This window comes from Pangasianodon hypophthalmus, chromosome 30, assembly GCF_027358585.1.
Source record: "Pangasianodon hypophthalmus isolate fPanHyp1 chromosome 30, fPanHyp1.pri, whole genome shotgun sequence".
Classification (NCBI taxonomy): Eukaryota; Metazoa; Chordata; class Actinopteri; order Siluriformes; family Pangasiidae; genus Pangasianodon; species Pangasianodon hypophthalmus.
In genome coordinates this window covers 1,595,339-1,610,338 of record NC_069739.1, presented here as the reverse complement: position 1 = coordinate 1,610,338, position 15,000 = coordinate 1,595,339, and the positions used below count along the sequence as shown (strand labels likewise).

Genomic DNA, 15,000 nt, shown 5'->3' with positions numbered 1-15,000 from the left:
AATCCATTTCTTTCACGTGAATTAAAATAAAGAGATTAGTTAGAGTTTAGGTTTTAGTTTTGGAAACGTTTTGTTCCGTGTGGCTGCGTGAGAGTCGTGTTTAGTGTTTGTGTTTATTTCGGAGTTAACAGTTGCGTTGTGTTAACGATATCAAACCCGCGTGATCTGCGTTAGCCAATCAGAGCTCTCGGATTAGCGCCGAATGATAAGTACGCTTTGTGCGTCGCCGTGGAAACGAGCGTCTGCTGAACGAGTAAATGATGAGTGTGAATGAAGAGAGAGTGGTTGTGCTTTCGTTCGTCTCGCAGTGGAGGATTAATTAAAGTCTCGGGGCCGCGGCGCTTCACCTGCAAACACACTTTTTTATTTTTTATTCAGAATTCTGTAAATGACATTTTTTCAATTTGCGGCAGAGCGGAGCCTCGAGCGCTGTTCAACACGTCCGGTGTTTGATGTAGAAACGGAACGATCAAAGCGTTCCTCTGCTGCCGCTTACACACTCCACCATCACGCACACACACGCACACGCACACACACGCACACGCACACACACACACTCTCTCACTCGTACTTCCTGCTGGGAGAAAATGGTGCTGATGTGTGCAATAAAACTCGACTCTTTACAACACGGGAAACTTAATAATCAACAGTACAGAAGCTTTAATATTCAAGAATGTTTACGATTGGTATCATGTGATCTGAACATGATCACATGATGCAGTCGCCAACCAATCACAGCTCATATACGGTCACGCTGTCACGTAAATACACAGCGCTTTGTCGCCATGGTAACCGCGCAGAACTGTTACGGCTGTATTAACGCTTTAGTTACATGTTTACTGACACATCTGTTTATTAATAACGTTTATTAATCTATTGACACGTCTTTCGACACGTGTATTAACACGTTTACTGACATGTTCATTATCATGTTTTACACGTCTATTAACACGTTTATTAGCACATCCGTTGACACGTCCATTGACATGCTTATTAACACACTTATTGACACGTTTATTGACACGTCTGTCGACACGTTTATTGAGACGTCTATTGACACGACGATTAACACATCTGTCGATACGTCTGTTAACATGTCTATCGACACAACTATTGACACGTCTGTTGGCATGTCTATCGACACGTTTGTTGACAGGTATATTGACGCATCCATTAACACGTTTATTAACACGTCTATTGACACATTTATAGACACTTTTACTGACACATCTCTTTACACGTCCATTGACATGTCTATCGACACGTTTATTGACACATCTATTGATGTGTCCATTGACACGTCCGTTAACATGTTTATTAATGTGATTATTAACGTGATTATTAACACGTCTATTGACACGTTTATTAACACATGCTTATTAACACGTTTATTGACTCTTTTACTGACACTTCTCCTAACACGTCTATTGACACGTCTATCAACACAACTATCGACACGTCCATTGTCAGGTCTATTGACACGTTTATTGACGCGTCCATTTACACGTCTGTTAACGTGTTTATTAACATGTTTATTAACACGCTTTTTAACACGTCTATTGACACATTTATTAACTTTTCCTGACACGTCGATCAACGCGACTATCGACACGTCTATCGACTCTTTTAATGACACGTCTCTTAACACGTCCAATGATATGTCTATCAACACAACTATCGACACGTCCATTAACACGTCTCACGGCACAAGTATCGACATGTTTATTAACACGTCTATTAACACGTCTATTAACACATCTATTGACACGTTTATTGACACGTTTATTGACACATGTCTGATGTTTCGGATGAAACGTTGCTTTTATCGTGTTGTTTTTATTATTTTTGAAAGTTTGATTTCACTTTTCTTCAAAAGTTGCATCAGTTGTGTAAAGTTGTGCTGTTTGGATTTCACCTCTTATAAATAACACACACACACACACACACACACACACACACACACTAATCAGTGTGTGTCCTCTCATTAAACCTGAACCTGTCATACAGAGAGGATGAGAGACACACACCTAGTACATACATACATACACTCTCTCTCTCTCTCTCTCTCTCTCTCTTTCTCTCTCTCTCACACACACACACACACACACACACACACACACACAGTGAGAGCTTGTTACTCCTGACAGGAGAAAGTGTGAAGTAGATGAAGAGGTGAAGAAACTGGCTGTGTGTTTAACTTCTTATTTTACTGTCTCTCTCTCTCTCTGTCTCTCGGCCTGTCTGACTCTGTCTGTGTGTTTCTGTCTCTCTGACTCTGTCTGTGTGTTTCTGTCTCTCTGACTCTGTCTGTGTGTTTCTGTCTCTCTGACTCTGTCTGTGTGTTTCTGTCTGTCTGACTCTGTCTGTGTGTTTCTGTCTCTCTGACTCTGTGTCTGTGTGTTTCTGTCTCTCTGTCTCTCTGTCTCTCTGTCTCTCTGTCTCTCTGACTCTGTGTCTGTGTGTTTCTGTCTCTCTGACTCTGTGTCTGTGTGTTTCTGTCTCTCTGACTCTGTCTGTGTGTGTTTCTGTCTCTCTGACTCTGTGTGTGTGTGTTTCTGTCTGTCTGACTCTGTGTGTGTGTTTCTGTCTCTCTGACTCTGTCTCTGTGTGTTTCTGTCTCTCTGACTCTGTGTGTGTGTGTTTCTGTCTGTCTGACTCTGTCTCTGTGTGTTTCTGTCTCTCTGACTCTGTCTCTGTGTGTTTCTGTCTCTCTGACTCTGTGTGTGTGTGTTTCTGTCTGTCTGACTCTGTGTGTGTGTTTCTGTCTCTCTGACTCTGTCTCTGTGTGTTTCTGTCTCTCTGACTCTGTGTGTGTGTGTTTCTGTCTGTCTGACTCTGTCTCTGTGTGTTTCTGTCTGTCTGACTCTGTCTCTGTGTGTTTCTGTCTGTCTGACTCTGTCTGTGTGTTTCTGTCTCTCTGTCTCTGTCTGTGTGTTTCTGTCTCTCTGTCTCTGTCTGTGTGTTTCTGTCTCTCTGACTCTGTCTGTGTGTTTCTGTCTCTCTGACTCTGTCTGTGTGTTTCTGTCTCTCTGACTCTGTCTGTGTGTTTCTGTCTCTCTGACTCTGTCTGTGTGTTTCTGTCTCTCTGACTCTGTCTGTGTGTTTCTGTCTCTCTGACTCTGTCTGTGTGTTTCTGTCTCTCTGACTCTGTCTGTGTGTTTCTGTCTCTCTGACTCTGTCTGTGTGTTTCTGTCTCTCTGACTCTGTCTGTGTGTTTCTGTCTCTCTGTCTCTGTGACTCTGTCTGTGTGTTTCTGTCTGTCTGACTCTGTCTGTGTGTTTCTGTCTCTCTGACTCTGTCTGTGTGTTTCTGTCTCTCTGACTCTGTCTGTGTGTTTCTGTCTCTCTGTCTCTCTGACTCTGTCTGTGTGTTTCTGTCTCTCTGTCTCTGTGACTCTGTCTGTGTGTTTCTGTCTGTCTGACTCTGTCTGTGTGTTTCTGTCTGTCTGTCCCTCTGTCTGTCCTCTTTTCTATCCCTCTATCCATCCATCTGTTTAACACTCTGTCTGTCTGTCTGTCTGTCTGTCCCTCTGTCGGTCCTCTTTTCTTTCTGTCTTTCCATCCATCCATCTGTTTGACTCTCTGTCTGTCTGTCGGTCCTCTTTTCTATCCCTCTGTCCATCCATCCGTCTCTTTGACTCTGTCTGTCTGTCCATCTGTCCGCGTGTCCTCTTTTCTATCTCTCTGGCCATCCATTTGTCTGTTTGACTCTCTGTCTGTCTGTCTGTCTGTCTGTCTGTCTATCCCTCTGTCTGTCCTCTTTTCTATCCCTCTGTCCATCCATCTATCCCTCTGTCCATCCGTTCGTCCGTCTGTCCATCTGTGTGTGTCTGAAGAAACAGAAGTCAGTCTCACAGTGTCCATCAAATAAAAGGGGGCGGAGCAATAGACAGGAAGCTGTGTGTGTTTATGCTAACGCTCTGTAGCGAGCTTCTCCACTGATGATGGTTTTGTAGTGTTAAGGTTGAGACGATGTGAGCTAGCTGGAAGTAGCGCAGCTTATGAGCGGTGACTGAAACTGATTAACGTTACTGAACGCTATTCAGTGCGCTCGCTTCACGACTTTCGTTTAAGAAGTCTCGTCAGGTCGAGGTGTGTCTGAGAATCTTTAAAAACCTTTTCGGATGGAAATCTAAAACCTACAACACGTTTTGTAATTAGCACAAACTCCACGCTTTCCTGCGCGCTACTCGACGTGTCATCGCCTGCGCTCGCTGGAGGAGATGACGAGCGCTTTTTCTGTTGTTGTTGTTTCGGTTTGATTTTGTGCCAAGTTTCAGCAGGAAGTGCCGAAAAACCCGAGGGTGTGAACACCTTTCAGAAACCATTAAAAAAAAACCACACACACTCTGACGCTGCGTATTAGCATGACTAGCATCTGTACAGGAGCTCAGATCAAACATGAGTTAAGATTTCAATGTATCTCTCTTTTTTAAAAGAAAGTAAAGAAAAAATGAAATTAAAATAAAATAAATTTATAGATAGATAGATAGATAGATAGATAAAAACTGGTTTGTTTGCTCCAGATGTTAATAAATGTGTTTGTGTTTTATATGTAAACAAATAAAATCTATCATGTGTGAGGATTAAACGTGTTTTGTCTCAATCTGAAAATAATAAATGTGTTAAACTCGGATTAATGAAAGTCGTTTTGTGTGTGTGTGTGTGTGTGTGTGTGTGTGTGTGTGTGGGGCAGAGGCGTAACGGAGAGGACATCCCCGTGGCGGAGAAGAAGAACATTAACCACAGGAAGTTTGCGGCGTCGTTCCGGCTGAGCGAAGTGACGAGTCAGGATCAGGACCTGTACCGCTGCGTCACCCAATCAGAGCGCGGCTCCGGCGTCAGCAACTTCGCCGGCCTCATCGTCAGAGGTGCCGTCTCTTCCTTTCTTCCTTTTCCTTTGTTTGTTTGTTTGTTTGTTTGTTTGCTTGTTTTTTAATTTAATAGGTCAGTATTAATAAACCGTGAAAACATTTAATAAGCGCCAATGAGTTCTTTAATTTTTCATTTATTTTAAATCAATTTTATTCTTAAATTATTTCTAATTTTTGTTTGTTTCTAAGTAAAATAGTTCTTTGGAAAATTATTTCTGTAATTATACTTCTTAAAAGTATTTTCTTTAATTCATATTTTAAAGTATTTCTTTAATTTTTTTTATGTAATAAAGTTAATTTAAAAAACTAATCCAGGTGAATTCACCATTAAATTCCGTCTGTAAGTAACTTTTTATTTTCTTACTAAATTTCTTATTTACTCGAGTGACAGTAAACATCTCATGCTAGCCATGTCCAGGGTGTTAGCGTGTTAGCGTGTTAGCGGCTAGCTGAAGCTTAGCGATGGCGACGTTTCCTGCTTGCAGGATGCAGTGAGACACTAATTCCAGAGGAACTTTCCGGGCCACAGATGCGAGCGCGGCGTAATGTGAGCTGGCACTGAGGCCCGTCTTGTCGCTCAGGACCCGAGGCTAGCGCTTTATTAGCGGCTAGTGCAGCTAACGCGAGGTGACACGCGCACTCCTCACGGCCGTGTTCACAAGAAACGCTGCTCATGACCAAGGAGAGGTTCACTAACGCACAACTCCACCCAGGAACACATCCGTCTGTCTGAGAGAGAGGGAGAGAGAGAGAGAGAGGGAGAGAGAGAAGGGGTGGAGGGGGAGAGAGAGAAATGAGCTACACACATGGACATGTGAAATGAGACACACAGACTCTCTCATGCACACACACACACACACACTCACACACACACTCACACACACACACTGACTCTTAGCCCATAGACTTTACTTTTTTGTTTAGTCTTGTTTTTTCTTCACTTGTTCATCTTATCATTTGTTCTGTGTTCAGGTTTTATTCCTTACCCATATGCTTTGGCAAACCATTGTACAATTTGTCTCAGAGAGGACAGACCGTGTGTGTGTGTGTGTGTGTGTGTGTGTGTGTGTGTGTGTGTGTGTGTGTGTGTGTGTGTGAGAGAGAGAGAGAGAGAGAGAGACAGGTGTAGAGAGACTGTGAGAGAGACAGGTGTAGAGAGGACAGTCTGTGAGAGAGAGACGGAGAGAGAGACGGAGAGAGAGATGGAGAGAGAGACAGGTGGAGACAGACAGTGCTCACAGTGCACTGAAGGAGTGCTGCAGGACGAGTTGCACTTCCTCAGTCAGTGCAGCAAATCCACAGCCATTACAGACACACAGTTTACACTCAGAGGGCAAATACTAGCTGGATTCCTTCAGAGAGAATCTCCATCCTGAGAAACTCCATCCTGAGAATCTCCATCCTGAGAAACTCCATCCTGAGAAACTCCATCCTGAGAAACTCCATCCTGAGAAACTCCACCTAGAGGAACTCCATCTAGAGGAACTCCACCTAGAGAAACTCCACCTAGAGAAACTCCACCTAGAGAAACTCCATCTATAGAAACTCCACCTATAGAAACTCCACCTAGAGAAACTCCACCTAGAGAAACTCCATCTATAGAAACTCCACCTAGAGGAACTCCATCTATAGAAACTCCACCTAGAGAAACTCCACCTAGAGGAACTCCATCTATAGAAACTCCACCTAGAGAAACTCCACCTAGAGGAACTCCATCTATAGAAACTCCACCTAGAGGAACTCCATCTATAGAAACTCCACCTAGAGAAACTCCACCTAGAGAAACTCCATCTATAGAAACTCCACCTAGAGGAACTCCATCTATAGAAACTCCACCTAGAGAAACTCCACCTAGAGGAACTCCATCTATAGAAACTCCACCTAGAGAAACTCCACCTAGAGAAACTCCACCTAGAGAAACTCCATCTATAGAAACTCCACCTAGAGGAACTCCATCTATAGAAACTCCACCTAGAGAAACTCCACCTAGAGAAACTCCATCTATAGAAACTCCATCTATAGAAACTCCACCTAGAGGAACTCCATTTATAGAAACTCCACCTAGAGAAACTCCACCTAGAGGAACTCCATCTATAGAAACTCCACCTAGAGAAACTCCACCTAGAGAAACTCCATCTATAGAAACTCCACCTAGAGAAACTCCATCTATAGAAACTCCACCTAGAGGAACTCCATCTATAGAAACTCCACCTAGAGAAACTCCACCTAGAGGAACTCCATCTATAGAAACTCCACCTAGAGGAACTCCATCTATAGAAACTCCACCTAGAGGAACTCCATCTATAGAAACTCCACCTAGAGAAACTCCACCTAGAGGAACTCCATCTATAGAAACTCCACCTAGAGGAACTCCATCTATAGAAACTCCACCTAGAGAAACTCCACCTAGAGGAACTCCATCTATAGAAACTCCACCTAGAGGAACTCCATCTATAGGAACTCCATCTATAGAAACTCCACCTAGAGGAACTCCATCTATAGAAACTCCACCTAGAGGAACTCCATCTATAGAAACTCCATCTGTAGAAACTCCACCTAGAGGAACTCCATCTATAGAAACTCCATCTGTAGAAACTCCACCTAGAGGAACTCCATCTATAGGAACTCCATCTATAGAAACTCCACCTAGAGGAACTCCATCTATAGAAACTCCACCTAGAGGAACTCCATCTATAGAAACTCCATCTGTAGAAACTCCACCTAGAGGAACTCCATCTATAGGAACTCCATCTATAGAAACTCCATCCTGAGAAACTCCACCTAGAGAAACTCCACCTAGAGAAACTCCATCTAGAGAAACTCCATCTAGAGCAGCTCTCCTGTGTTTTGGGAGAGAAACACTTCTTTGTTCAGCAGGCAGCTCAGTGTGTGTCCTCCTGTCTCTGTACAAGGGAAAGGCGCTGAGTCCTTACTAACACACTGTACAGTTCACTTACACACACACACACACACACACTCTCTCTCTCTCACACACACACACACGAAAGATTGGGGACAAAAAAACAACAACCACATCAAAACACCAACAGTGTCAGAGTCAGCTGAAGAACAGAGCTCCGGGGTGAAAGAGGGAGAAAAAAATTAAAGGAAGAAGAGAGGAAAGGAGAGAATATAGGGGAGAGAGAGAGAGGGAGAGGGAGAGGGGGAGAGGGAGGATAAAGTGGGAAAGATGCAGGAGAAAGATGAAGAGAGGCAAAAGAGAAACTGGTGAAGAGAAATAAAAAAGATGAAGGGAGTGAAGTCAAAGTGGAGAGAAGAGAGAGGGAGTGAAAAGAGGGAGAAAAAAAAAGGAGAAGAAGGAGGAAAAGAATTATTGGAAAAATAAGATTAGGTAAAGAAGTAATCATGTGAGAGAGAGGAAAAGAGAAAGATGACATGTGGAGAGGTAGAAAAAAGAAAAGAAAGTAGAGAAGAGAAAAGAGGAAGGAAAGAGAAAAAGATGAACAAATGTGAGAGGGAGGAAGGAGAATGAGAGATAAGTGGAACAATAATAAGAAATGAGGAGAAGAAAAAAGGAAAGAAGAGGAAAGATAGAATAATGGGATTAGAGAAGAGGGAAAGGAAATTAAACCGGAAAGAGGGAAAGAAAAGAGAGGGAGAGTGAGAGAGGGAGAAAAAGAGAGGGAGAGGAGGTTAGGGAAGGAAAGAGAAAAAAGAGGGATAGACAGGAAAAAAATGATGGAAAGAAAGAAGAAAGGTGGAGCAATGAAATAGGGAGAATAGAGAAAAGAAAAAAAGTGAGAGAGGAAGAAAAATAAAGGTGTGTGTGTGTGTGTGTGTGTGTGTGTGTGTGTGTGTGTGTGTGTGTGTGTGTGTGTATGTATTTACGCCATATATAAACTGTTTAGTGTGTGTGTGTGTGTGTGTGTGTGTGTGTGTGTGTGTGTGTGTGTGTGTATAGGATGAGTCTTTCATCATCAGGTGTTATTGTGCGATGCAGGCAGGTCATCCATCACACACACACACACACACACACACACACACACACACACACACCTTTCCTCATAGTGTTTTATTTCCACATGTCTCTTTCTCCTTCTCTCCTTTTTTTCATCTTTTGTCTTTTTTCTTTTTTCTCTTCTCTTTTCATTTCCTCATTTTTTCCCTTTTTGCCTCCTTCTTTTTGTTTACTTCACCTTTCTCCTGTTTTCTCATTTCCTTTTTTCTTTTTTTTTTTACTGGGTGTGTGTGTGTGTGTGTGTGTGTGCGCGCGCGTGTGTGAGCTTGTGCGCGCGTGTGTGTGTGTGCGCGTGTGTGAGCTTGTGTGTGTGTGTGTGTGTGTGTGTGTGTGTGTGTGTGTGTGTGTGCGTGTGTGTGTGTGTGTGTGAATGAATGCAGCTCTAATAAAGCCCGGTGTGTTTAAAAGCTTTTTCTACGCTGCTTCATCTCGAGTGTTTGTCCGTGTTCTCCGAAATGCATCGTATTGAGCATTAATACACACTCCAGCTTTTTCATTACTGCTCTCTCACACACACACACACACACACACACACACACACACACACACACACACACACTGGAGCAGGTGAAATGGCCGACTCGGAGAGAGGGATGCGGTTATTTTCATTAACTCACTTCACATTTTATTAGAAATATAATAAATCTGTTTTTATAAATATTTATAAGCAGAGACAAGTTTCCTAAAAGAGCAACAGACTCACGCAGAGGAAAACAAGATTACGGTTTAAAAAGAAAGGATACGGTTTATAAGAGTGAGAGTGAAGGAAAGGATGAAAAGGAGGAACAAGAAAGAAAGGAGGAAGGAAGTAAAAATAAGGAAGAAAAAAGAAAGAAGGAAATTAAAAAAAAAACAGGTTATGAAGATGCTGATGAAAGAAAGAAAAAAGAGGAAGGAAGGAAGGAAAAACAGGACTGAAGGAAGAAAGAAAGAAAGAAAGAAAGAAAAAGGAAGGAAGGAAGGAAAAACAGGATTGAAGGGAGGAAAAACAGGACTGAAGGAAGGAAGGAAGGCAGGAAAAACAGGATTGAAGGCAGGAAGGAAGAAAGAAAGAAAGGAAGGAAAGAAAAACAGGAAGGAAGGCAGGAAGGAAGGAAGGAAAAACAGGATTGAAGGCAGGAAGGAAGAAAGAAAGGAAGGAAGGAAGGAAGGAAGGAAGGAAGGAAGGACAAACAGGACTGAAGGAAGGAAGGAAGGAAGGACAAACAGGACTGAAGGAAGGAAGGAAGGAAGGAAAGAAAACATGAAAGAAAAACAGGACTGAAGGAAGGAAGGAAGGAAGGAAGGCAGGAAGGAAGGAAGGAAAAACAGGACTGAAGGAAGGAAGGAAGGAAGGAAGGAAGGAAAAACAGGACTGAAGGAAGGAAGGAAGGAAGGAAGGCAGGAAGGAAGGAAGGAAAAACAGGACTGAAGGAAGGAAGGAAGGAAGGAAAAACAGGACTGAAGGAAGGAAGGAAAAACAGGATTGAAGGAAGGAAGGCAGGAAGGAAAAACAGGAAGGAAGGCAGGAAAAACAGGATTGAAGGCAGGAAGGAAGGAAGGACAAACAGGACTGAAGGAAGGAAGGAAGGAAAGAAAGAACATGAAAGAAAAACAGGACTGAAGGAAGGCAAAAGAAAGAAAGTAAGATGAATGAGGTACAAAAGGAAGGAAGAAAGAAAAGAAAGAAAGAAATGTTTGTAGACAAAATGGCGGTTTGTTCAGTGGGCGGGGCTTAAACTCTGCCATCAGTAACAGTGTTTCTCTCTCACAGAGCCGCCGAGGCCCATAGCTCCGCCCCAGCTGCTGGGCGTCGGCCCGACGTACCTGCTGATCCAGCTGAACGCTAACTCCATCTTCGGCGACGGGCCGATCATCCTGAAGGAGGTGGAGTACCGCATGACGTCGGGGTCGTGGACCGAGACGCACGCCGTCAACTCGCCGCACTACAAGCTGTGGCACCTCGACCCCGACACCGAGTACGAGATCCGCGTCCTGCTGACACGCCCTGGAGAGGGCGGGACCGGAAAACCCGGCCCCGCCCTCATCACTCGCACCAAGTGCGCAGGTCAGTGATGTCTCTTTGGCTCCGCCTCCTGTCCTTTACCTCACTCGCCCTTACATTCCCTGCATAACAATACCATATAAGGAAAAAAATAAAACAGGACAAAGTTGTCGTTGTTGTTGTTGTTGTTGTTGTTACACATTTCAGATTCATAAAGCTATTTGCATATCCCCGCCCCTTTCGATTAAAATGTCTGTGTGTTTAGTGTTTTATCTGTTTATAGTTTAAAGGAGAGAGAGAGAGGAGGGGGGTCAGGGGCGTGAGGGTCCTGTCACCGTGGCGATCTCTTGCTCTAGGTTGCCATGGCGTCAGTGTCGTGTGGTGTTGAAAGATGGATGGATAGAGGAACAGATTCAGCACTCGAGTCTCTCTCTCTCTCTCTCTCTCTCTCTCTCTCCATCCTGGAGCTCAGTGTCTCTCTTCTTTATTTCTTTCTTTCTGTCCTCCATCTTTTTTATTTCTCTACTTTCATCACTCTCTTTTTCAAAATTATATAATTTGACTTCATCTGACTCTCAATCTCTCTCTTTCTCTTGATTTCTGTCTTTATCACTTTTCTTCCATTTCTTTTTCTCTATCTCTCTCTCTGTTTGTCTTTTTCTCTCTTTATTTCTCACAATGTCTTTCCATTCTCTCTCTCGCTCTCTCTCTCTCTCTCTCTCTCTCTCTCTGTCTTTCTTCTTTTCTCTTTCCCATTTTTTTCTCTCATCCTTTTTTCTTTCCCTACTTTCATCACTGCTTTCTCTTTTTGTTCATCTCTCCATCCCTTGCTCATTATCTCTCTCTCTCTCTCTCTCTCTCTCTCTCTCTCTCAGTCTCACACTACTTGATTTATTTTCATCTTTTTTTCCCTTTGTCTCTTCCATCCATTGTTTCTCTCTCTCCCCTTTCTTCTTCTTCTTCTTCTTCTTCCCCAAGCTTGATCTTTTTCTACTTTATTTCTTTTTTCTTTCTTTCTCTCCACCATCTTTTTTGTTTTCTTTTTCCCCCCACTTTCATCATTTCCTTTCTCTCTCTCTCTCTCTCTCTCTCTCTCTCTCTCTCTCTCTCTCTCTCTCTCTGTCAGATTGAGATTCACACCGCTGTGTCCCCAGATCAGAATTGAAGTTTGAAGGTTCTTTCTTAAGGACTGTGTGTGTGTGTGTGTGTGTGTGTGTGTGTGTGTGTGTGTATGACGTGACTTGTGATAGAAAGCTTGTTTCTTCTTTCATCTCTCTCAGCCAATCACACGCTTATCTCAGCTCAGACCCTCCGAATTTACTCAATTACAGTCTAAGTGAACACACACACACTCACACACACACACACACACACATACACACACACACACACACACACACACACCTGGTCCACTGCTGAATCTGTCCCCGGCTTTTATTGTGTATGAGTGTGAGTGTGAGTGTGAGTGTGTGTGTGAGTGTGTGTGTGAGTGTGTGTGTGAGTGTGTGTGTGAGTGTGTGTGTGAGTGTGTGTGTGAGTGTGTGTGTGAGTGTGTGTGTGTGTGTGTGTGTGTTTATTTTACACGTGTTGATTGAATGTAGAGATAGAATTTTGAGGAGGGGGATTTGAAGTATGTGTGTGTGTGTGTGTGTGTGTGTGTGTGTGTGTGTGTGTGAGAGAGATGAGATGGATGTGTGTGATGTGCATGATTTATTCCTGTACAAATGTCGTGCCATTTCCCTCAAATAGCATATTGATCGTTTTTGCCCCAGTTTCAAAGGAAATGAAAGTTGGACACACACACACACACAGCATGTTTTTTATCTCCTAAAATGCAGCACTGATATGAAATAGGTTACGGGTGCCAAAACTTATGAGAACAGTAACATTGTACTCACCAGAGAAAACACACACATATAGCATACAGCAGTTAGCATTAGTGTTAGCTATATGCACCACTGTTAGCGTTCGCTAATAGCAGTTTAGCCTTTTGTCCTTTGGCCATCAGTGTTAGCATTTAGCTTTATGAAACTCAGTGTTTTTTTTTTTAGCATTTAGCAACAAAACACATTTTATCAACAATATTAGCGTTTAATGAGACAGTTAGCATCTAGCTTTCAGGATTCATTTAGCATCTCTTGGATTACTGCATATTGCTACATTTAAATGCTAACGGCTTTTTGGATGTCGCTTCAAACAGCTGTTAGTGTTTAGCCATTAGCTTTTAGCCACTAGCATTTTAGCTTCAGTTGTAGCTGTGTTTAACCTGACGTTAACCCGAGGCTGAAACAGCAACCCGCAGTGTTGAGTCTCTTTATTTCTCTCAAAAAACACCTGAGACCCTCCAAACACTGTGAGAAACTGTCTGTCTCTCACTGACTGTCTGTCTGTCTCTCTCTCTGTCTATCTGTCTCTCTCTCACTGTGTCTCTGTCTGTCTCTCTCTCTCTCTGTCTATCAGTCTGTCTGTCTCTCTCTCTCTCTCTCTCTCTCTGTCTATCAGTCTGTCTGTCTCTCTCTCTCTCTCTCTCACAGTCTATCAGTCTGTCTGTCTCTCTCTCTGTCTATCTGTCTGTCTCTCACTATCAGTCTGTCTGTCTCTCTCTCACTGTGTCTCTGTCTGTCTCTCTCTCTCTCTGTCTATCAGTCTGTCTGTCTCTCTCTCTCTCTCTCTCTCTCTGTCTATCAGTCTGTCTCTCTCTCTCTCTCTCTCTCTCTCTCTCTCACAGTCTATCAGTCTGTCTGTCTCTCTCTCTGTCTATCTGTCTGTCTCTCACTATCAGTCTGTCTGTCTCTCTCTCACTGTGTCTCTGTCTGTCTCTCTCTCTCTCACTGTGTCTCTGTCTGTCTCTCTCTCTCTCTGTCTATCAGTCTGTCTGTCTCTCTCTCTCACTGTGTCTCTGTCTGTCTCTCTCTCTCTCTCTCTCTCTCTCTCTGTCTATCAGTCTGTCTGTCTCTCTCTCTCACTGTGTCTCTGTCTGTCTCTCTCTCTCTCTCTGTCTATCAGTCTGTCTGTCTCTCTCTCACTGTGTCTCTGTCTGTCTCTCTCTCTCTCTCTCTGTCTATCAGTCTGTCTGTCTCTCTCTCACTGTGTCTCTGTCTGTCTCTCTCTCTCTCTCTGTCTATCAGTCTGTCTGTCTATCTCTCACTGTGTCTCTGTCTGTCTCTCTCTCTCTCTCTCTGTCTATCAGTCTGTCTATCTCTCTCTGTGTCTCTGTCTGTCTCTCTCTCTCTCTCTCTGTCTATCAGTCTGTCTATCTCTCTCTCTCTCTCTCTCTCTCTGTCTATCAGTCTGTCTATCTCTCCTTCTCACTGTCTGTCTGTCTCTCTCTGTGTCTCTGTCTGTCTGTGTCTCACACTATGACTATTTGTCTGTCTCTCTCTCTCTCTGTCTATCAGTCTGTCTATCTGTCTCTCTCTCTCACACTGTGTCTCCATCTGTCTACCCCCCCCCCCCCCCCCCCCCCCCGCCATTCAAATTTAAATGAGCTTTATTGGAAAGACAAATTGTACAATGATTTGCCAAAGCATTTATATTGGTAAAGAATAAAACCTGAACAGAGAACAAATGATAAGATGAACAAATGCAGTCTCTCTTCTCCAGTTTTCTGAAGTCGGGACAGATGGTTTCAAATTTGGGATCTCTCTATAGCCGGGCTGCTCTGTGTGCATCTGCCTCTCTCTCTCTATAGCCAGGCTGCTCTGTGTGTATCTGCCTCTCTCTATAGTCGGGCTGCTCTGTGTGTATCTCTCTCTCTCTATAGTCGGGCTGCTCTGTGTGTATCTGCCTCTCTCTCTATAGTCGGGCTGCTCTGTGTGTATCTGTCTCTCTCTATAGTCGGGCTGCTCTGTGTGTATCTGCCTCTCTCTATAGTCGGGCTGCTCTGTGTGTATCTGTCTCTCTCTATAGCCGGGCTGCTCTGTGTGTATCTGTCTCTCTCTATAGCAGGGCTGCTCTGTGTGTATCTGCCTCTCTCTCTATAGTCGGGCTGCTCTGTGTGTATCTCTCTCTCTCTATAGCAGGGCTGCTCTGTGTGTATCTGCCTCTCTCTCTATAGTCGGGCTGCTCTGTGTGTATCTGTCTCTCTCTATAGTCGGGCTGCTCTGTGTGTATCTGCCTCTCTCTATAGTCGGGCTGCTCTGTGTGTATCTGTCTCTCTCTATA

General features: G+C 43.6%; 1 protein-coding gene across 11 annotated transcripts in view; it reads left to right on the top strand.

Moving 5' to 3' along the window:
- Nucleotides 1–15,000, top strand: part of ptprk (protein tyrosine phosphatase receptor type K) — a 148,424-nt gene that overhangs the window by 63,885 nt on the left and 69,539 nt on the right. For all 11 annotated transcript variants that reach the window (XM_053231646.1, XM_053231642.1, XM_053231641.1 and 8 more), the window contains 2 exons: nt 4,696–4,870; nt 10,606–10,899. In XM_053231646.1, coding sequence (XP_053087621.1) covers nt 4,696–4,870; nt 10,606–10,899 — 469 coding nt within the window. The remainder of the gene's footprint in view (nt 1–4,695; nt 4,871–10,605; nt 10,900–15,000) is intronic.